The sequence below is a fragment of the Myiozetetes cayanensis genome, unplaced genomic scaffold (assembly GCF_022539395.1).
Source record: "Myiozetetes cayanensis isolate MyiCay16 unplaced genomic scaffold, myiCay2020 scf14, whole genome shotgun sequence".
In the NCBI taxonomy this organism is placed as follows: Eukaryota; Metazoa; Chordata; class Aves; order Passeriformes; family Tyrannidae; genus Myiozetetes; species Myiozetetes cayanensis.
Genome location: NW_026087048.1, coordinates 7779750 through 7804460, shown reverse-complemented (window position 1 = coordinate 7804460; position 24711 = coordinate 7779750). Strand labels below are relative to the sequence as shown.

Genomic DNA, 24711 nt, shown 5'->3' with positions numbered 1-24711 from the left:
TTGTTGCATTTTTCTGAGCTATTTGTCTTGGTTTTTTATTCCACAGCTATGAAACTGGGAGGTGAACGATATGCTGTACAAAAAAGTACATTTACATGTTTAAAATGTATTGACCACATTTCTATAGAATACAAGCTTTTGTTTTATGGAATAGAAGCTTCCAGATACCTCATGAAATCTTTTCTTAGTCTTCTTTTAGATCAAATAGCTTTCCTATTGTAATGGCACCTGTTCCTGTCCTGCGACTTGTAAATCTCATCTGTATATGATTTTGTATAGATTTGATGTTTTCCTTCTGTGACCAGAACAGTGTTAAATTTAGTAACCTGGTTGAGAATGTCCATCAGTTGTCATTATGATTTTCTGTTATTTTCTATGCTTTATTTTTAAGAAAATAAAGAAAAGAAACAAAGAAGATATACCTACTTTTGAGTCCTGGCTTACCAGACCTTGTTAAAGTCTGATATCAAAAGAAAACCTCTATGTCCCTAACCATAGTCTGTGCATAATCCAATGTCAAGATAGAACAGTACTTCATGGATTCAATACTCATTTGTTATATCTGAATCCTACCTTGGTGCAAAAGATAAAGCAAGAGAGAACTTTCTACTTATGTTTTACTAGATAGTAACAACTTGCTTCCCTGTTTGGTTTTTTGATCATTCCTGTATATCACATGGATCTGAATTGAAATGTCATTACTCTGAAAGAAAGCAAAAGCATTAAAATACAAATATTTCTGTTAAAGTCAGAGAATTAAAGTGGAGGAAGAAACCTGTAAATAAGTATAGCTTATACATTTATGTTAAAAATATTCTCCTAGAACTGTTTTCAACTTCAATTATTCATGGAAAAAATCTATTCAGACAATTATGGGGAATAGTCTGTGTTTCCATTGTAACCTAGTTAAAACAACATCAGTATTATTGAATGATAAGTTTGCTTGGCAGCCATTGTAACATCATTCCCTCCTTTTTAGACACGTCAAGAAGTCATGAGCAACAGAGGGAGATTTTGCAAGACATACAAAACCCCTTCAGGATTTTGTTTCCAACAAGCAGATGTGTGATTTTTTTTTTTTCTTGTCAAATTATTCCAGAGCAACAGTAGTTTATATGGATATGGTCCCCACTGATGATGATCCTGTTGGAGATACAAATAGTTGTCTGGATCAAAAATGGTGTTTTGTGGAAACAACTTGAAATAAATTATGCTCCATGGTTTCTGCCCTCTTAAAGAGCCTGATCTCATCTTACATATATAAGATCCGCAAAGGAATGTTTACAAAGAAATCGGGAAATAGTACAAAAAGGAAAGAGAGTTGTCAGAGCAAAAAGGAACAAGACTTTACTCAAATTGGACATACAAAGAATCCAAAATTTTCCAATACTTTAAAAAGCACCGTTAAAAAGATCACCAAGTGTCCATCTGCTCGCAACTTATCAACTGAAGAAGAGGAAAGCAATAGAGAATTTTCCCTTTCACCAACATTCAGTTACAGGGTTGCTATTGCCAACGGACTGCAAAGGCACGTTTTGGTAGCGCACACTAATAATGAAGATATAGTTCAAGATCTGTCTTCAAATGATAGCTCGTGTTCTGACTCTTTGAGTGAAATAAAAGGCAATAGCAAGAGGAACGAATACTCATCACACACAATGCCTGTGAGACGCAACAGGAAAAGCTTGAGCAGCCTCGCGCCTTCCGACGGAAGTTCAGATGGAGAACGCACTTTGCACACCCTGAAACTGGGAGCTTTACGAAAACTAAGGAAATGGAAAAAGAGCCAAGAATGTGTCTCATCGGACTCAGAACTAAGTACATGGAAGAAAACATGGGGATTAAGAAGTAAATCTCTGGACAGAGCTGGGCGTCACCAGAAATCAAATACTCTTGAGCCTGGCTTTAGCTCGACAGGTTGTATTAGTCAAACCCATGATGTTATGGAAATGATCTTTAAAGAGCTTCAGGGAATAAGTCAAATTGAAACAGAACTCTCTGAATTAAGAGGGCATGTTAATGCTCTGAAACAATCAATTGATGAAATTTCCAGTAGTGTAGAAGTTGTACAAAATGAAATTGAACAATTGCGAACTGGATTTGTACAGTCCAGAAGAGAAACTCGGGACATACATGACTACATTAAGCAGATTGGCCATCCAGGAAACAAAGCAAGTCTTAGGTTTTTAAACGTGCCTGAAGAGAGACTTGAAAAAACTGAAAGCATAGTTTACAAAATATTAATAGATAAAATGGGGTTCTCAGAGGCACAAAGCACTATTAAAATTGAGTTTGCCCAAAGACTGGGGCAACAAAGAGACTGTCCAAATGCAAAGCCAAGACCCATTCTTGTTTACTTTGAGTCATCACAACAGAGAGATTTGATTTTAAAAAAGTCTTATAAACTTAAGGGAACTGGCATTGGAATTTCTACAGATATATTTTCCCATGACATAAAAGACAAAAAAGAAAGAGGACTGTCTTCTTCTCAGACATATGAAAGTATGGATATGAAACTTTTAACTGTGGAGACAAAATCTAAAATGCATGACTGGGAGTCACCTGACAGTGATAAAGACTTGGAATCAGATATAAATAAGAACAGTTATGCAAAGATATCTAAATCAGTATATCAAATAAAAACTAGCACTGCAAAGGGGATTATTGAGTCCCCAAACACTAAAGACCTTAATAGAACTGCTGACAATGGCACCTTTTCAAACAGAAGTTATGGCAATCAGTCACCAGAATTTGACAATCTGGAGAAACAATCAAAGGCCTATTATTCAGACATGACTCCTTTGTGGCATTTACAGAATGACTTTGCAACACCAAAGCTTAGCCGTTCAGAGTCAGACTTCTCAAAATTGTGTCAGTCTTACTCTGAGGATTTTTCAGAAAACCAGTATTTTATCAGAACAAATGGCAGTTCACTATTGTCTTCCTCTGATCGAGAACTTTGGCAACGAAGGCAAGATGATTCTACAAACTGGTATGGCAGTTCCCAGGAACAGACTTTTGTCCAAGACATGCAACAGGATCCAGAGCAAAATGAAGTAGAAAACATAGAAACTGTTGATAGTGGAGTAAGCAATGGAATAATCTGTGCATCTGGAGAGAGAAACCACTATAGTGATACTCAGCTTGCTTTACAGGATGACCTTTCCCAATGGAAAGACTGGAATCAGTTGGAACAAGGGGCAGATTTGGGCCTAGACACATCCACACAAGAAGTTTTTGTATATGATATGAGCAGCCCTTCAGATCAACAGACAGATTTTGGAAAGGGCCAAAATTCTGACCTCCAGTATGATACTGAAAGCTATGATTTCACCCTAGATGGTACTTCTCCATCATGTCCAGGCCTTGACAGTGAAACACAAAGTCAGTGGACTGGTCAATATGATGATTATCAGGATACAAATTCTATTTCCTCTTATCAGAATCAAAACAGATTGCCTATGATGTACCGAAGTCAGAGTGAACTGCCTAGCGATGATTCAGAAGAAACGGCCCCTAAATCGTGGCATAGCCGGTTGAGCATAGACCTTTCTGATAAGGCTTTCAGCTTTCCTAAATTTGGATCTACACTTCAGCGTGCTAAATCAGCTTTAGAAGTAGTCTGGAACAAAAGTACTCAGAGTTTAAGTGGATATGAAGACAGTGGATCATCTTTTATGGGGAGGTTTAGAACTTTATCTCAGTCTACTGCAAACGAATCAAGTACAACCCTCGATTCTGATGTTTATGCTGAGCCTTACTGCTACAAAGCAGAGTATGAGGAAGACTTAATTGAACCATCTGGTGAGAATGAAACAGATTATGTAGAAGTCATGGAACAAGTGCTTGCTAAACTAGAAAACAGAACTAATAGTAGTGAAACCAGTGAGCAAGTCCAAGAATATGAACTGGAGCAGTCTTTGTATGAAACTCCATATGCAATGCTACCAGAGGAGCAATATGACACTCAGTTTGACAGTGTGATCAGTGAAGAGATATTAGAAGTTGAAAGTGATGTGGTTCCTGAGGTAGAAATCAGAGAAGATGAAAACCAGAATGTCCCAGAGACAGTTACTGAAATTCCAAAGAAGAAAAGAATACGACCATCATTCAAAGAAGCTGCTTTAAAAGCATACAAGAAACAAATGAATGATTTGGAAGAGAAGATCCTTGCTGGAGGTAATAGTATTTTAATACTTTTTTAAGAAAACATTGTTCTCACTAAAGATGGATGTTAACTTTTGTATAATACCTAATCCTGCTTCCATTGAATTTGGTGGCAAAAATTCTGCTTCTGTCTGATTTTATAAAAATAAATAGTGAAATAGGTGAAATAGTTCTATAGAAGTCAAAAAACTAAAATTTCAAAAGTTTGTTTTGAAGGAGTTTTCTGAATATGTTTAGTCAGATGTGTTTGCAGGTAACTGTATTGCTTTGAATTTCAGTAATTTGAAGATTAAATTTCACAAGATTCAAATCTTAAAAAACTAACTAAATGGTACAGTGTTCTTACACTGTTCTTGGTATTCTTATAGCTTTATAAATGTATTCAAAGGAACAATTCAGAGTGTTCAGATATTACCCTGCTTTCTTTAGCAGTTTTGAAGGCATTGTTGGTTCTATATTCATCCTGGTGAACACTGTTCTCCATCCTCTGGGCAACCCACAACTTGTTACGTACTTACAACAGTGAAAGTCTAAATTGATTTCATGTTTGTCCTTATTTTAATTCTGTCCTTATTTGTACTCCCAGGAAGCACTCAGACAAAAAAACTGGGAGAGAGAAGGGTGCAGAGGAAAGACAAAAGGGTGTCAGTTGTAGCATCCATGTCTGAAGAGTAAAGAACTTAACTCACAAATGTTGACACCGATTTATTCATGATTTTTATTTTGTGTATTATCAGACTTCAAAGAAGACAGCCATATATATAACTTTAATGCCTCTAATAATACATAAATCTGGTGATTTTCAATATTAACATACACTGTAATGTTAATGTAATAATATTGCATGTGCATTTAATTAGGAGCATAATAATTACTGTAGCTGGCCAGATGGTAATTGTCACCTTGACTGAATCTTTGCTTTCTTTATCTGCCTTGGTAAAGTAATTATCCAATACATTCATTCTGAAGATGAAAAATTGTGCCTTTAGCCAAAGATTTTATTTCATAGTAATGAGCATCCAAAGCACGAGCTACTGTAGAGCTTCTTTGGTATGTGAACAACTACATTTACAATAAACATGCAGTCAACTTGAAAGTATGTTACACAAGCATTTCAATATTGCTAATGGTAGTTTGCTTTAAAGTCTACTTCTATATTCAAATAACGACACTAGATTGTGTAATTACGTTTTGCAAGTGTTTTTCTACAGTAGTGTGTTGGATACTAGATAGTTTATATATGAAGAAACAACTATCAATAGTTAGTATTTTCAGTACTTTTTCTTGATTTTTATGAGGCATGGGAGAGGGAATCGCAATCCCTTTACCTAGTTCATGTAAGAATATGAAGGTCTGAGGTCATAACTGAAGAAAGCACATAAGGAATACCTGAAATATTGAAACTCAAATTGGTTTCACTTTTCTTTTTCTTCTGAATTCTGAAGCACTTCTTATATTTACAGAGAATCCATTTGACACCAAGGCCAGGTTATGAAAATGTGTATTGGATGTGGTCTATGGGCAAAGTGTGTCTGTATGGTTATGTCATACTATGACCTCCATTTTTGCTTCCACAAATAAAATAATATAAATTCTTATAAAGGAGAAAGGGAATATAGCAAGTGGCTAAGGAGAATTTACAGATGGACTGGTACAGCACACTACGTCTCAGCTCAAGAGTGTATCTTGAGGTCCTCTAGCATATCTGGCAATACTTATTAACAAAAAAGTCTTTCATGTTTTTATATCTAGTGGATGAATATGATATTTTTACATTTATGTCTGCAGAATATTTAACAATTGTTCAGAATTTAAAACTTTTGAAATATATTTTCTAGCTGGAGCAGCCTACTAAAAGAACGTATTGCCCGAAGAACCGTTGTTCTGCTGAGTGGTATGCAGTGTTATTGGAGCCAAATACTCCCTTATCTTACCTTCAGCTTACTTTCACTGAGCTGGATATCTGGTGTTACAGACAGTCTCTCCACAGAAAATGAAATCCAGTGGAATCTCCACTCTTGGAGACAGTCAAAAGCCATCTGGAGGTGGTCCTGGGCATTCTGCTCTAGATGGCCCCATCTGAGCAGGGTTCTTAGACAAGACCTCCAGAGTTCCCTTCCAGCCTCAGTTGTTCTGTGATAAGGAAATGCAGTTTTGAACACTTTGTATGCAGCCTTTGAAGAAGGATGTGTTCCTAAAGTCAGTTTGTCCACTAATACAAAATATATTCATCTTCTGTTTATTACTTGAATTGCACATTATTTTAGGAAAGAACATTTTATAAATCAGTTCTTAGAAGAGTTCTAAAAAATTCACAAAATGTGCAGCTTGTAACTTCTAAGTTATCACAACCTGCCCCCTCTTCTTTATGTGTGAATTCATGCATGTCCAAATACTTTATCATTTCAGCAAATAGTAGTTTGACTATAGTAGTTTAAGTATTTAAGTAAATTGCAGTTTGAGGTATTTTATCTTCATTTTAATATTTACAGGAGCAATAATAACTTTAGAGAAAAATGACTAATAGCCACTCTAGGGTTTACATGACTTTTATGAATGATTGTGGGGTTTTTTCACTGTGTTACCCTGTAACTGATTCACAGTCAGCTTCCACTTCCTTACTTTTGGATGGAAAAGTACTAGTAAGAAAACAAGTTCTTCAAATTAATCTTCATTATATAACCAAAACATAATCTATTCTTTAACGAATTGTTTCATCCCTTCACATAGGCAGGGGCAGGTAAACAACCTGGCCAAGCAGAGTTATAACCTTATAATACAGCAGTGTTAGTTCTCCAGTTTAATACAAAGGAGGGGTTTAGAGCGATGTGATTTTCATTCTAGTAATGCATAAGGTAAGGTCAATGAAGCTTTGGTACATAAATAATTTATTAGTGCACAAGAACCCCATCAGATAGTTCTATTCTCTGTCTCTAACTGGAGAGAAAAAATACACTGTGGGCTGATTGCTTATGTATTATTTATTACAACATGTTTTTGGAGACATACTGGGGTGACTTAACGTGTTAAATGAATGAGAGGAGACGTCAGTGGTACATGAGTAATCCTCGGATTTAAAGTTCTGTAAGGATATAGAGACACTGTGATGATGGGTGTATATTAATAGAAAGATTGATGGCTTGAAAAATATCAAAGAAATGCTAACCAGTGGTTTGTTTCTTTGTATATTGTAATCAAGAATAGCTTACCCTATTTTTCATTGTTCCAGTCCTCACTTGGTTTTTTCTAGCTTTCTTTTTACCTCGTATCTTCTTTCATTCCATCCCTATCTTATTAACTTTTCCAGGTGCCTTAGAATAAGCATCATTTTCTCTCCTGACAAAACTATCACTCTGGGTAAGATTCCAGAGTTGCATGCACTCTTCTGAGTTGCTTTTAATGGTAACTTAATCTCTTTCTATGAATGGTAGTTTGAGAGCAATATCTTCTTGATCTCATTTAGGAAGATTTTGGTGCTCATTTGATATGTCAGATTTTAGAAATCAGACAGATTTTTAAAAGCTTTTGGTCTGAATTTTCAGCCATGGAGTAACCTGTAGATTGCTTATGGTGTCAGGATGGGTGAACTCATCTTGCTCTATACACACACACAGTGGCAAGTCAGAGGACAGGGCCCAGTGATTGGAATTGCCTCTTTAGCACTGGGTGAAAGTGTTTCTAGAGTTTTATAGGAAGTATTTGTATTACATTTAGTGATGTCTGACTGGAGAATAGAATTTAGAGATCAAATATGAGATCAATACTGTTATCTTGCTAACATCTGAAAACAAAGGAACCAGGAATGTATTACCTTGTCGTCATGTGGTCATTTTGTTCTGTATTAAGAAAAGCTGTCAGGGAAATAAGTAAGCCTATTTCAATGCATATCTCCAACTCTGTTTATTAAACTATGTCTGGATTTTTTTAACAAATGTACATTTTCTTATTTTGACACCTTTTCTGGCTTTTTTTATAACTATTTGCTAGAACTTCCTGAGTCAGCTGTATAGAAGTTAATATAATCTTGTCTTGTGGTATTCAAGACTTTTTATCCTTTATGTCTTACCTCCATCATGTTTGGTTTTAATACAATTGCATAGGTACACAGGTACTAGTAACTGATAGCTAGTAGTAACTAACAGTTAATAGTATTGTACTGGATTTGTCATGTGATTATAAATCTTGGATTTGGACTTGAAAGGATCAGTGCTGTGGCCCAGATGAAAATCAATTTATCTGGTATTATTTAGTAAACAAATCAGTAATTTTATAGCCACTCAGGTGGAAATAGAATAAATAAAACCATTATTTTGGTCATGGAAATTCCGTATTTGTTGGTGGTGACTGTAATGGGGAAATAAAAGGCCTGTTACAAGTTAAATTGCTTTTATATATTAGAGAGTTCTTCTACACTCCATCTGCATTAACTTGTTGGGAAGTGGGCTTTAAGAAAGGACCACTGTTTGTACAAAGAGAAATGGAAAGTAGATATATATCCCATCTTATTTCTTAATTGCTTGAGGTAACTGTGTTGACTGATTAAAACCTTGTGAGTTGTGTTTGCGTTTGTGGGGTTTTTTCTTGAAAAGAAAGTTCCTTGTCAGGATGTTGGTACAGATTGGGAAAGGGAAGGATGTCTAGACAGATAATAGAATTCTAGTTTAGTGTATAAGATACTACAGCACTTAATAAAGATAGAACAAGCATATTTGCTTGTATTGTGTCAAAATGAGCTGCTTATTTCTTCACTGACCAGTAGTAACAGCTACTGCCAGTCAGTCTTGTTCATAAGAGAGTGTGAAAGAGTCATCTTTTCCCCTTTTCAATCAGTCTGCTTTTGTTATAACAAAAGGAACAGTTTGTCATCTTGTGGTAATTCTTTGAAATCTGTAAGACCCTCCTGTTCTCATTACACCTCATTTCTGTGAGCATTTTGTTGTTAAAAAATTGAATGTTAGCTTTAGTTTATACTTAAGCTTTAACATATAATGGTGTTGTGGCGCTATTGAAAGCTTAGGTGTAATTAATTTTAAACAATGTCTTGAATTAATACAGCTTTAAGTTGATATAGTGTTGATGTAGTTTGTACACTTTAGGATTCCTTCACTGTAAACACTCATCAGAAGCCCCCCCAGGAAGGTTTGAAGCAGAGTTGTGACTACACTTTAAGTTTCCTGTAAGTTTAACGTCACCTGATACAGTAATGAAAGGAAACTTTTTTTTATGTGATCTCTTTGAGATGCTTTTCCTTCACTGAGCCCAGTGGCATTTTTCATCTTTTAATCTCAGGCCTAGTCTGATGCGGGGGAGGAAAGTTACTGAATGAGCATACTGTAATTAGTCTTTGCATCACTGGGAAAGAATAGCCCAGAGAAAAACACTTAGAGTTAATAAAAGGTAACAGCAATACCAAGCCTCAACGTTTTCTGTTCTGTTCCAAAATATTGGTGCCACAGTATTCAGTCGTAGGAGATTTTGTTTTTATTTTCCCACATCTCGTTTCTTCATGGTTCGTTTGTTCTTTTTCCCACCAGGAGTGATGAATTACTTAATTAATATAAGGACTGACTGTATATTCGGTGTGGCTGATATAGTTCATCTGCAGTGTTTAAGAATAATATATTCACATAATGTATCATCTATAAAGAGCTGGATTTGGGGACATAATACTTTTCAACACAAGTTGATTAATCTGTTGCTCTTCTCTTCATATGTAAATAAGGTAAACAGGCAGATTACAGAGAGTTTTCATCAGTGTAAATTCCCTTCTATGTTGGCATCAGAAGATGATCACAATGGAGCAGATGTAGTGTAAGCAGACTGGGGAAGAAGTGGTTACCCTTGCTGTACATTTGAATAGATGTGTAGTACTGAGGAAACAAGATTTACTGTGAGTTAAGAAGTCTATTTTGGTGCAGTATTGGGAATGATAATGAACTACAGAATTTAATAATCTAGTTTTTTCAACTGTCTTTGTTTTCTTTCCCAACATTATATTTGTGTCCTGCCTTGTGTTGGTAAACAAAATGATGGATGTCTTTAACTCCTTTAACTCCTTTTTTTCCCCTTCTTTTTTGTAGGATAGGAAGCTGGGGGCGCGGAGGGGGGGAATAAAATACATTTTCAGATGATCTGGGTAGAAACTGGTAAATACAATATATTCTTGCACTCAACCTGCTTAGCTAAAATGCTAGAAAATCCTTTTTAATATATATATGCATATGTATGTGTGCACTCTAAAAATGTTCCAGTAATATTACAGGATGTAAAATAGTGTTCTAGAGAATTCTTAACCACTCTGTGAATTCAGTCAGGGTAGTGTAGATGAACCAAAGTAAATTGATTTGACTGAGTCTCATATGCTTGTTTCATAACACACAAGAGTCTCTATGGTTTTTTCCTGCTCCTGGTTTCACTCCAGTCAGGCAAAAGTCTTTACACTCTTCCCTTCCTCTTTCTCTTCTGTCCTTTGATGGGGAAAAGGTTTATCAGGGACTTAAAACAGAAATGGCAGTTTGTTCAGCTTGAGATTAATAGAACTGTAGAGAAGTTGCTTTAGAAAACTTATAAGAGGAAATGTAATCAGTTAATGATCAAGATGATACATCCATCTCTTGTCTGTGAGGAAAGAGCAAGCAGTTACCTTCACCACCTACTCTAAAGTAAAGGCTTCATGAAAGGGTGCTCTGTATTAGTTGCTTGCTACATGTTCAGTCCATCAAAAGAGAGATTAGAGTAAGGAAAATTATCCTGAGAGTACTGATCATCGTCTTAAAACTTTTACTATTCAAATAAAGCAAATTCCTATTGATGAGAAGTTAGCTTTTCCCCATTGAATAAGTTAGTAAAATTATTTTTAAAACCTGTTTAATATGTCTTTCAGAAAACATAATAGTCTTCCCATGACTTATTTTACTTTAATTCTGTAGTTACAGCATTCATCCTTATGAAAAAATCTTAGAACATAGACTCTCTTTGTAAAGAGGATAGTTACCAAATAGGTTGAATATCAATAGTTTAATTTAGCATAGTAACTGCTGCTGAATAAGTGTGCTTTACATTAGGGGAACGTGTGTCACAGCCACAGTTGTGTAACAACCTCAGATTCCAGAAAAATTCTATCGCTGCCAGATGCCCTTTTGCTAGAATAGCTATACCTACTCTTTAATCATAAAAAAATCCCAAATAAGCCAACCAAACAAGTAAAGCCACACAAAACTAAAACCAACCAACCAAAAAACTAAAAATTAACCCAGAACACACAAACCCTCCACATCCTTAATCAGTAAGGTTTAGCAGAAATGTGTATTTTGACTGTTTACTAACAACAAGCAAAACACCAAAACAAAACAACCAAAAAAAACCCAAAACAGGCCACCCCAAACATCTTCTGTTTAGAGAATGAGTTCTGGTTTTAGGAAAAATAATTAATTGAAACTGCTAGTTTCCTTCAAAAAAGAAGAAACTCTCTCGTACTCTATTCCTTCTGAAAACGAGACCATTTAACACAATTGTCTCTGATTTTAGAATTCATGTGAATTGATAAATATTAATACCACTTACCTGCTCTTTTTGTGCTTAAACAAACTTAAATTTGCTAGAACTAAAAGGAAAGCTGACCATGAATGTCAGTTGCAAGGTCTTTTTTATAGTGATTTTGCTGTAAAAATGAACACAATACTATGTCACCAAGATTAAAAAATATTTTCTATTTTTATTTCTAAAATATTGAACCATTTTCTTTAGATTACTGTATTTTAGAAGCAGAGATAATGCTGCATCGTTTTGTGATGCAGCTTCAGGATAAAAGGAATCTTGTTAAAGCAATTGGCTGAAAAAATATCTAGACATGCATTTAAAAAAGATAATGACTTGGAAAACATGACTTCATAAATAAGCTCAAATCTTCTTCTGATATACAGGTGAAGTAGAATATTATAACAAAGTGTGAAAATTAGAGATTCTCTGTTTTGCTCCCAGAGGGACATTCTGACTATTTTCTTGGGTCAGGTACCAGATTTGTTCCTTATGCACATTTTCCAGGTGATCAGTGGAGCACCTACACAGTTGTGTCTCCCTGGAACACTAAATAGGAGAAAATATCCAAAACCCCTCCACTTCCTACTGACACAAAGTTATTGCTGAAACTCATGAAACTTTGTTAACCATGAGGTTTGACTCCTTGATGAGTGGAGAGTATTCTTCAGAATCGGAAAATAAAGACAGGATTGATTTACATGTAACTAATTCTATCAAAAAACATCAATGCATACATAAAGGCACCTGCACTTTCGTATTGTTTAATAAGTACTGTTTTTGAAAGAATTTTCTTCTGCACTTAACTGGTGTCGAACTCTTAGTCCACTAAAAATGTTACTAATCTTTTTATTAAAACCTGTGTAAAGAGAAGGTTTTCCAGGTAGCCCATGGCTGACAGTTGTGTTGCTGATAGAGCCATTTTTAAATGTTTTGATGATGTGATAAAGAATATGGTATCTAAAAAGATAAAAGTTAACCAGAAGATATGAAAACACAGAAAATACTGTAATCTGTTTTCACTAAATAAGTACTAGTAAAGAGCCAGCTGCTGACTGACACATCAGTAGATTCTCTGGAGCTGCTACTGAAACAGCGCAAGTGATTTGTCGATGCTGTCACAGACCCATAAACTGTGCACAGCTCTGGGTATCACCAGTGTAACTGCAGCCTCACCAGAGGAATCCTTGTCCTTCAGCTGCACATATCCCAAGGTGGAATAAGGAGAGACAGATGAGATGAATGTATTATTATTGAATGCAAAATAGACCAGGAGAGAAGAATATTTATAAAACGGATGAGTATAAACTAAAGCAGTTTTTAATCTTATCCTGTAGGTCTTCCTGTTTCATTTAGCACAAACGGGATGGAGCTGATGCGTCACTGCATCCCTAAGGCAAGGAGGATACTGCAAACAGTGGAATTTTCTTTGGGAACTTTAAAAGTCATAGTGGTTGAAATTTTCTTATAAAAAAACCCCAAAACAAAACATAAAAGCAGATGAGGAGGAGACATGCCTTTTTCTATAAACTATTAAAAAGGATTGAGCAATTCAGAAGGATTTATACATGTCTTGTGAGGCAGAAGAAGTCCAACAGAACCAAAATTTGTGCTTTGAATTCCAGTGTACCAGTCTATAGCTCTTAACATCTGTCTCTCTCTTTCATGTTTATGCATAAATATTCCAATTTATTGTTACTTTCAAGACAGAACTGAAACAAACTGTGTAATTTGATTCTGGTTTTACCTATAGCATAGAAGATGGCAAGGGGGCAAATAATAACTTCTAATGTTCTAATGCTAATCATATTAGCTTTGTGGTATTTCAAGTATTTTCTTTCTCTTGTGTCAGTTAAGCCTGTTTGCTTATCAACAAAAGAAAATCTGATATCTTTGTCTAAGCAAGCACACTGGCTGTGTCATCTTTTTATTCAGTGTGTGATCATGCAGTCATTTCTTCTTCCACTACTGTAAGTCTTTAACTTAGTTTGGCTTATCTAAATTTTTTAGCCTCTTAGTTTGGGGTTTTTAAAGAAAATTTTCAGTGTTTGAGACTGTTTTGGATAGTTCCTTAAATATTAGCTAGGAAATGGATACAGCTCCACAGGAAAATTTCAAACCAATATCAGCTATGAACATCCTACCCTGTGAAATATGTGACCATTTCTCAGACACTGTGTTCTGCTCTTTCGCTCTTGATCCTTGGTATAGGTATCAGTCTTGGTCCTTATATGCCTTATGAGTTTGCCACCATTAGCATTTTATTTACACTTTTGAAACAAATCTCTCAGTCTTCCAAATTCACCACATTTGGTTTGGCCACTGGAATGTCTGAGTGGGATCTCAATATTTTACTGATGCAACCAAGGCAGATGTTGCTGTTCAGGATCACATCTGATGTGCTCAGTTTGGGCTTTCAGTCATCAGGGCCAAAAATAGAACTCGTGTCAAGTAAACGCCCCCAAAACATTTGTGCTGCAAGCAATTGGGTCTCCACCACCAACTGCTTTGACCTTCTGATCTGCTCTCCTGGCACCATAAATTATTTGCTTTGGCAGGCATATTCTCTGTGGCCCAAGGTGGACAGCAGCTCGCTCACTCCTCTGTCCCAGGCAGCCATTCCACATTCCTACCCTACTGCCCCTTCTGTCACTGCAAACCAGCGTGCATGTGATCCTCATGTTCAGTGTAAGAACCAAGGAACCTGCTTTATTTGTAAGAGTCCTGAGGAACTACTCTCACTTCGGGTGTCAAACCAAGGGGCTGTTTGCTTGGATTTCTTTGGAAGTAATGCAGTGAGACTTCAGCTTGCAGGGCTATGATACAGCTGTCCAAGTCAAACACTTTGTGACATCGCTAGCTGTGTGATCTAGAAAGACTTGCAATAATTAATTTCCTCTCTCCTTTCGTAGCAAATAATTAATTACTTGGTTGCATGTACTTTTATCATATGTATTGAAGGAGGCAAAATATGCTTCTTTGTCCTTTATGGGTAACGTATGCCTTGTCAGAGTGATGTTTCCTGGGGTTAGAAGAGATTGCTTAAAATGCATGCTGTCTTTTACTTCTTGTCATCACTCAGATGAGCCAGAGACTTTCAAGAAAGCCTGGTCTTCAAGAGGATGCTAGTTTTTTGAGACCATCACATTCTGTAATCAAATAATTGTCTTGACAGTCAATAATTTATTCTTTTCTAGAGGTAAATTCCAGCATTTGGTAGAAGTATCTAGTAGCTGTTGAAAAACAATAGAAAACAAAGCCATTAGAAGTCTAATGGGACTCAATATCTAAGCACCAGAGATGTTCTTAAAGCATGTCGTTTTGTTTCAGATTTGCAGACTAGTTTATTAATAAAGACACAAACGCAGTTTTCATCTTCACCAAACTGACCTCCTGTTTGGCTCTCAATGTATCCGCTAGTAATTTTTCTACATCACTGCTAGTAAAGTGCTAGCAGCAATTCTTCCATTTCTCCTGTCAACCAAGCTTTATTCAAGTTTGACCTTCTCTTTGTCAGACAAGCATCACTCATCTCTCATGATGTGCTAGCTTTAATATTCTCTTTCAAGCGTTATACAGTATCCTCCTGGAATAGGCTCCAGCAATACAACATCCTCTAGGCTTGCACAGTGTAATGGTCTGTTCTGTAGTGGCAATAATAGCTTGTGGGTACAGCATTTATTATTTTAGCATGGCTTAATTTGTGTCATTGTTTTGGGCAGACAATCTATATGTGCTGCTTCTATTTGAACCTGGTTTCCCTCCATTATTTCCCTTTTTTAGCAATAAATGCTAATTAGAATTGCCCAGCTCAGACTCCAGACTGCTTCTGAAGGTGAGGACTTTACACATGCTATTTCCATGGAACAGCTGTATTTTTATCTAATTCCAGCAATTTTGTCTGAAGGGTTTGCTTCCAGGAATGACATAATTATCAGTCAGTTTGACATTCTTGCAGCCACTTTGCCGAACTAAAGATTGAAATGGTACATTGAAAGAATGATGAACTTTAATTCTTTTTCCAATTTGGTGTTCTGCAATTACACACACTTCCAAGAGTGGAAAATCAAGGGATTGATTCATTTTGACTCTAGGGTTTCCTAGCAGCTTAGATTTTTAGAACCTTATTACAGTTCTTGCACTGTGGCAGGGGGTGATGGTGAATAGTTCTCTTTTTCAATAGTTCAATTTTTGCAGTCATTAAAGAAAGAGGAGTGTGTTGGGACAATGGTCTGCTGCTCAGAAAAATGTAGAAGTGAAATAATGACACAAAACTTGAAGGATCATTATGATGGGGAGGGAGCACAGAACCATTCAAACCTCTTTGATATAAATATCTCTGCTGATGGATAAGACTTATTGTCCAGTTGTATTTCTGATGGTATCTCAAGCTACAAAAGCAAAGATCTGTGTTCACTTCTATATCTCCACTGCTAATATACCTTTCACACTGGAAGAATCTGCCTTTTCAGCATCTTTCACAGATTTTTTTTCTCAGAAGTTTGGGTATAGACATTAGTTATCTTGTATGATGAATTCCTGTGTTGTGTTGTGAACTACAGATAGTAACATTTCTACTAAAAATGAATAAATTAGATCATGACTTAATTTGAAAACAGTTGAGAACCATGTAAAGTTACAGTTTTCTAAGATATGATAGTTTTCAGACTAAGTTCAAATAGTAATTATGCAGCATTAACAAGCACTTGTTGGAAATTTTACTTAGCCTTGGTTTAAACTGACATGGGGATAGAGAATAGCCTGGGGACTTATTTGAGGGTACTGAAAGAATACCAAACAAGCCTCTCACTCCACCTCTCCAGTCCTCACCATCTGGGGATGAATTTACCCCGGTGGATACTTATGAACCATTTTCAGCAAAAGACAGGATTTAATGGCTATGCTGAATATTATACAGCTTTTTAACACCTGAAATTTATTAATGAAAATTTAACGACTAATTTTAACTAATTTCATGTTTAGTTACCTAATTAAATATAATTAACTACCTTTAAAAAAAGGGGTCGGGAAGCATTTTCCTTTTGCCTTCAATATTGGACATTTGTAAATATAATGTTCAGTAGAATGTAGGCAGATGACCTCCCTACTCTTCGTCATTCCACTATACAAGTGTGTATATGTGGAGTGCAAAGAGAAAAAATAGCATCAACTAAGGAGCAATATCACTCCTTGGAATTTTCCTATAATCCTAGTAAAACACTCTCTTGTTATCTAAAATGGCATCTGGTATAGAGGCATAAAATGAAGGCAGTTACTGGTATTTCATAATGTAATAAATTGTCATTTAAAATAAAAATATAAGGAGCAAACTAACTGAAATAAAATAATACCCCATAGGGTTAACTAAATGGACCACTGTTTACACTGCTTCTCATACACTCATAACTTTTTTTGGTTAGTTTTTTGAATGTGTGGATGACAGAGATGAGTTATATGAAGATAAGCTCTTTTAAGTAAATCATTGTCCTTCAGCAGTATAATCTGAGATGTCTAGCCTTGAATCCCTGATTTGAAAATACATTCAATGGTCTCTTACATAATCACAGTTCATTTCTTATCTACATCAAGGAATGTTCCTGTCTATTCTGGTAGCCTAACGACTACTAAAGTGAATTGCTTGGTGACTCTGGACACTTCCTGATTTGGTGCTCTCATACGCGCAGAGAACACTTCCACAGTTCAGATTATTTCACTCATGGTGAGTTCAGAAGAAGCAGTAAACAATGAAGAATTTTTCAAACTAATTTAATCTCTGAAGATGCAGTCATTTGTTACAAAAAAGGAGATGCTCCCAAGATTTCTTTTTGGAAAATTTGCGTCAGTTGTTTGCTTTACGCAATTTCTATTCAGAAAAGAGACCATTAGGTAGTTGGTTTTTTTTGTTTCTTTGTCTATTTTTTTATATGAAGCAACTGCAAAGAAGAGCAAGTTAATCAAAAAACATAATGTATTTTCTCCCTTCCTAATTTTTGATTGTCACTCTCCTTCCTAAATTGAGGCACAATTAGGTTCCAGTAAAAGAAGCGTAGTGAAATTTGATGAAGGTGCCTGAAACCCAAGAGAAGTAAGGAAAATTCCATTTAATGTGGAAGACAAGTCAACAGTTTTTAAAAAAACTTTCTAAACAAGCGAATTAAACGTAGCATTCGTGTGATTCTTTAGGCATCTTGTAGCAAAGTACCTTCAAATTATTTAAAAATTGCATTCCACATAATATGAGATTTATTATGTGTCTTTACGTGGCAGTATTACCAATGTTTTGATTAGACATTCTAGAAAGAAGGTGTAGGTTGTATGAACAAATAATGACAAGACTTCTTAACTTCCAAGGAGTGTCTTGCTTAAAACTTCCCTCAGTCCCCACATTCCTCTTCACCTTTTTCACAAGTGTGAGAATTGATGCAGTCTCAGTCTCTCCTACTTTAGTCCTGATCTCTTGCCTTTTTTCTTGCTCATTTGAGCAGATGCTGCTCCAACATTCTGGTTTTAAGTATTCCTCATATTTTCTTTAGCCCTCATAAAAGCATATTCCTGTTTCCAGCCAGCCCAGCTCACAGTCACCTCGGTACTCCTGGCTCTGCTCTCACCCTGCTTATGAAATGCTGTAATAATTTTGTAGTGGGAAAGTTGGATCATAGGGTTGTCCAAATCTTCTTTCTATGCTTGTGGAGAAAGAGTAGCCAGTCATGTCTGATGTTGTTAGACAAATGCATTTCACAAAGAAATAAATTTTAAAAAGGTATTTTAAGAGTAAGCTCTTTTATAAATCTGCTCAGTCAAATGAGGGTAATTTGACAACTAAAACGCTATAGCTTCATTTAGCCAAGAATTAATTTCTGAGGCTAAATGAAACTTCTACTGTTTCAGAAGAGGGGGTAGGGAAGTTGTGAAGTCAAAACATCAGAATAGTTCACATCCCAGCAGAAAGGTACCTTAATGAATTTTTATAAAACATGAAAATAGAAATTGATATAATGACCATTTGTATTCAGGAGATGAACTATGAAAATTATCAATTCACAGCATATAAAGCAGATATTCTTGGTGCACAGAGATGTGCTTACTGTACTTTCACTAAATTGTGGAGTTTACTATTAGTAAGAGTTTTAATTTAATATTATGTAAAACTCAGAGCATAATTTTGCCTTAGGCCAAATAACTATTGTTCATTCTTTTAGGCATACTCTTTCTAAAAGGATTGTTCACAACAGCAGTGAGGGAAATCTAAGATCTGTAGTCAAGCATAGGAAAATGGTAAATTTTCTGGTCTCACCAAGGGGAAGAGACTGTTGCATAGCTGGTTTTCTGTGCATTCCAGTTTGGTGTTGTGACATTGCTAATATCTAGCAGCTTAGTCCTCTTTAAACTTTTTGAATAATACATAATCAGATATAATTTGACCTGTAAAATATGTTTTGAACAGTTTGTCTCCAGTCTCTAATTCTGCCCATTCTTGTGCATGTGCTTTGCTTTGATCACATAATTAGGCTTTAAATTAATGGCATAATAGATACTTTTAGTTCCCTGGATTGTCACTACTATAGTGTATTCAGCTTTACATTTGCCAGTATATTTTTGATGTATACATTTGAATGTGATATTTTCTTGCAGATAAAGTGGTTTAAAAATGAAATATGGCACACATTTAAGGTGTAAATTATTATTTTGTAAAGTATATAACCTGAGATATTTCCAAACATCTCAAAAATACCCAAACTATTTAAAGGGTTCATAGAAGTGTCCTCCCTTTGGGGAAAAAAATGGAAAGATCAGTAAGGTGACAATTAAAACAACACAGTTTCATTTATGCACTGTACTATAAAGTGTGAAAGTCAATAAAATAAGGGTAGCTATTTTAGATATCAGCAAACATTTTCTGTCTGATAGTAAATGCGAATACATCATGGTTTTGCATTAGGCAATTTAGAACTATATATGTCATATACTTTCACAATTGTGGTTCTTCTATTGGCATTTGGGAACAATTTCTGTCATTATATGAATGGCTGTGATAGAATAGTTACATTTCAGGAGTTGCAGCTGGGGGTGTGGTGTGTTTATATCCTTGGTAGAAACACTTTCCTTTTCCTTAAAATAGAGCATTATTTTCTGGAACACTGCAACTATATTAAATATACATTCATTAGTATTAAAAATATTTTTTTAAAAGTAAAATTAAAAATCACGTGGAGATGAGCTATGGTATGTAGATTATATACGATCCACACAGCCCTTCATAAGTGGCAGGGGTTCTTATCTACCGAGAACATCTTTTTGCTTGTTTAGAATGTAGTGAGAGTGACATTGCCACAATTATAAGCACAGGTGTTACTTGGATTCTGGTCTACAGAATCCAGATTAAAAGAGTGACAGATTTTTATGGCATAAGATATTTCTCAGAGATTGTTTTGTCTAACCTATATTCCCCTTCTTCCCAATTCTCTTTCAGATAGCGGTTCTGTGGATGAAAAGGTTTAAAATCACCTATTTGCTATAGGGATCATGTATTTTGTTGATGTTTGTTTGTGACTTCTTTGACCTGTTTTGTTCCTTCATTTTAGTTGTGAAATCTGCATGGTTTTTTTTCCCCAGCTTTCCACTCTTTCGTTCTCCTTTGAGTGTATTGCAAATGTGTTGCATTTATAAACAGGATAACCCTCACTGTTGTGCTTATCATAATTGCCAACACAGGGGTCTGCTGCTGTCAAACATGATATCTCATATTTGCCTCTAATTATCACCTACACTGCATACACTATAGGACTTAAAGGACAACAGTATTTGGGAAGCAATACCTTATCTTCCCATGGGTTCTTCCAGTGTGTTTCAGTAAATGCTGAATGCTACCAAAATGTATCCCAAAGGAATAAGTTACTCTAGCTTTGGCCTGGAGCTGACCCTGCTAAACATTTTCATATGTCTTATATGTTTGATGCAGTTAAATTCTGTGCAAAACTTACTAAAAGCAACCAAGTGACTGTACTTTTTCTGGTCTCTGTTAAAGGCTCGGATAGTAAGTGGAAGTTCCTTGGATGCTTCCAAGCTTTATGCAGTCCAGGCATTTACTGGGTAAGTACCAATATGATTGTGAACGTTGATATTTACATCTGCAAAGTAGTCTCATAGAATTGTAGTTTTTTTTCTAAGTTTTCTTATTTTAAGAAATTGCATTATTTTAAAGGGAAGATACACAACAAAACTGACTGTGTCTTCTCTTAATTTTTTTAATAACTTATTTTTTTGAGAAATCAATACAACAATTCAGGTACCAAGGCTGACTGGATGACAGATGTTTTTACCTTTTTTTGCATATAAGACAGATGTCCTTTGAAGCTGTAACACAATTTTGTCTTCATTCTAGTAAATGTATAGTAATGTAATGCTAGTAATATAATATCAGTCTGGTACTTAAAAATTAAAAGGTCAAGGGAAAAAGATCTTCCACTAGCTGAAAGTGAATGTGGCAGAAACCAAAACATTTTGCTCTGTTGTCTCCAGATGAAGTTATCTTGTATCTAGTTGTAGGGATTCCTTCCTTTGAGGAAAATCTCTCCTTCCTATTTTGAATTATCTGAAAAGGAAAAGAAGTAAAAGTCATTGGTAAATTTATCAGTTACATTAGCTGCCTAATTAAAAGGGATATTATCATTTTGCTGGTGCACTATGAAAGCACTTTTTGCTATAGATATGCTTTGTTACACAGAAAGGTGATGACATCAAATTAATCATCCGTCTTCTTGTTTTTGTATCTGAAAGGCTATACAACAGATGCTAGATACTATGAAGTTTTCCTGTTTATATTCCTATGGTTTGGGGTGGGGGTTACCCTAAAAGGTGATTATGGCTTGAATTTGCTTAATGTAATTCACATGCTTCTGTGGAAGGGATAGTTAAGGTAACATTTGTACTTATTAAACCTTTAACAAAATTAAGAGCACTCTCCAGCTTTTCAGTGGCTTAGGGAGTTTCCATATAGTTTGTCACACCTCGAAGTCTTGTGTTTCTGCCTTTCACAACTCACAGAACCTTCAGAGTTGCTGTAAAAGTGTGAGGCCAGATGTGACATTGGGCAGGATTAGTGGCTGAATGCAAACTAGAAGAGAAGCAGTTTAACATCTAGTTATTGTGTAATTTAGGAGAGCATTTTGTAAGCAGACTCCAAGAGTGTAGGTACTGACAGTCAGGTGTTGATAGCTATGCCTATAGGAAGCTGTATGTGACCATATTGTTTTGCCATATGCACTACTTTCCATAACGAGTTACTTAAAAACCATTCCCTAATAGATGTAGGCCTTTAAAGGGTAATGTACAAGAGTGTATAGAATTCTAATTTTTTGTTGGTTACACACAAAACAATCTCATAGGTGTAAGGAGAACTTTTGCTACTGACAATGACTGTACAGACTGAAGGTGCTCTTTTTATTCCCTCTCTTCCAGTCACAGGTGAATGAATTCAAATATTGAGTCCTCTGAGAATAAACTGTGTCAATCCCTTGTGCAGACATCCTGTAACCACTGCATGGGACGACTTCAGATGACTGACAATAGCTCAATACTAGCTCATGTTTTTAAATTAAACATCACTTCTATTGCTGACAATGTGTAGACTGGGCCTCTCCTCCCTTTGCTGTCTGCAATATCTTTTTGAAGCCTCTGTTTCACTAGGCCTCCCTGAAAACAGTTATGCAATTTTCATTTAACTTCTCATGCAGCCAAAGAATGCTGTCATTTCAAAGACTTCTGTGGTTCTGTTTTAATCACACTTCCCACTCTACTCCTGCATACAAAACTAATCCTAAATTCTAGGATCCCTCAGCCTTTTCACTGACTGCAGTTTAGCTATGATTCTTTTTTCCTCTTATAGTCTCCAAAACGTGTTACTCTTCGAAGTGAAGGCAGATTCTTTCCCTCACAACCACAGATACTGTGCCTTATCTATGCAGAAATCTCTCAGCTGCTTCTTTTCTGCCTTGCTCTTCCCCCTCTGTCATAGCACAAAGCTGTGACCCCATCTCACATGCACATCTCACCAGCACACCCCACATCCACGGTAGGGACTGCAACCCTTCATTCTCTGCAATGATCTCCCCTTGGCTGCATGAAATGAGAGAAAAACCAGAACAAAAAAAAGTAAAGGCAAAGACCAAAGACAGCTTTCCTGGGGTTTCTCATCCAACCTCTCTGTTAAATGGCAAAAAGCAACGCCTTTACTGGGTTTTCCATACCGGTATCCCATAATGGCTTCTTCATTTTAACTTTCTTCTTCATTTTATTGGAAATGAGACACTTTAGAGTTCATTATTTGCATATTTTTTAAAAGTAAAAGGAGGTCAGCCGGGTTTTTTATCATGAATCTTGAGTAGTACTGTTATACTTTTTCCAGACTTGCTGTGTATTAATTTACTGCTTGTATGATGGCAAGTCAGAGACTGATAATTTTACATATGGCCTAATCCATTCTGAAATTTGCTAATGATACACAGATGGTGCTGCATGCAGATGATTACTCCTTTCCTTCAGTGGCATGTTCTCAATGGTAAAACAAACTTATTTTTCTTGGACTCTGACAAATACAAATACATTATTGTTGTGCAGAATATCTTCAGAAGCACACAAAAAATAGTCAGTATTACAGACTTTTTTCATGGCTTGAATAATAACTTTGATTAAACTTCATCTTCTGTGTCAAGTTATGGCATAGGGAGAGGAGTAGAGAATTTACTGTATAACCTACATTAACATAAACAGTTTTTCTATGGCTAGTCTTTAATGTTTCAAAGACTAATATTTCATTGTCAATACAGCAGTAACCAGTTTGTTATTTCTGGTAAGGTAGCTATTCTGTTTTTCAATAAAATTTGATCTCACAACCCAGATCAGTATATTAGTCTTTACTTCCAGTGATAGTCAACAATCTTTGCATATTTACGGTCCTCTTACATGTTATTAGAAGGATCAATTTGTCCTTCTACAGAAAATTTGTGCATTGGAGGATTTCTAGTTCACATCCCCAAAGTCGGGGCTGTTTCAGTAGAGATGCAAGGAAGAGAACTATGTAAGCAGTTCTCCAAAAATAAGATTGATTTCAGCAAAGAGACAGGAGATATTATTGTCTTCTAGGAGTTCATCTCATCATTGATTCATTGCACAACGAAAGGAGACAGAAAGGAAAGAGTTTCCCTTTACAAGCTGCAGTTTCAGGTTGCAATTCTTCCCTCAAATGTGCTCAGCTTCTTTAACCTCTTAAAGGTATTCAGGTGACTAAGTGAGTACGTGTAAGAATTTCCTGACATTGCCAGATTTCAAAAATTAATTGCAGAGAAGTTGCAGAACCTTCAGTGGAATACATAAACTTCTTGGTAATTGTTACAGTACTACCTTGGTATTGTCAGAAAAGATGGTGAAGTGCATTTTAAACCAAAATATTTAAATTCATTGATATTTCACTTTGCAGATGACAACTGGAATAAGTTTTAGTAATACTTTTTCAAAAGAACAAAATGGGTACCTCTTGACTATATATATAACTTAGAAGTAAATATTTTTTATATTGTAGAGATGCACAGAGGAATAAGCAGATCAAGATGTTTCTGCTAAGTTGGAGTTGAGTTGGAAATCATAATGAAAAGATTGTGGGGGGGAAGTACAGATTGAGTAGAAGATTAAGCTATTTAAAGAGACAGAGGTGTGAGTTATGACAGATTACTGACTGAGCATAAATTACACCACTAATGTCATAATAAAATATCTTTGCATTATATATTCATCTGCCTTTATTCATCTGTCATTCTTGCTGTTCCCTCAAAAGCCAACCTTTTCCTTCTTTGGTAACATCATCAACATGCTTAATTCAGACATAACTTTTTCCCCAGAAAAAGGCTATTAGTCATTCTTGAATTTGGATTTTTTTTTCCTTGCTATGTGCTACTCCTTAGTGATTAGTAAAAGGAGTTCAATAAGAACCTCCATTTCACTCATATTTTATGT

The 24711-nt window shown here is 35.7% G+C and overlaps 1 protein-coding gene across 1 annotated transcript in view; it reads left to right on the top strand.

The window, feature by feature from the left end:
- Positions 1 to 1203: 1203 nt before the first annotated feature.
- The window catches only part of UNC13C (unc-13 homolog C), a 138516-nt gene continuing 115008 nt past the window's right edge, over positions 1204 to 24711 (top strand). The window contains exons 1-3 of the mRNA XM_050309689.1: positions 1204 to 4179; positions 20174 to 20196; positions 20729 to 20793. Of these exons, the coding sequence (XP_050165646.1) occupies positions 1218 to 4179; positions 20174 to 20196; positions 20729 to 20793 (3050 nt within the window). The 5' untranslated portion in view covers positions 1204 to 1217. The remainder of the gene's footprint in view (positions 4180 to 20173; positions 20197 to 20728; positions 20794 to 24711) is intronic.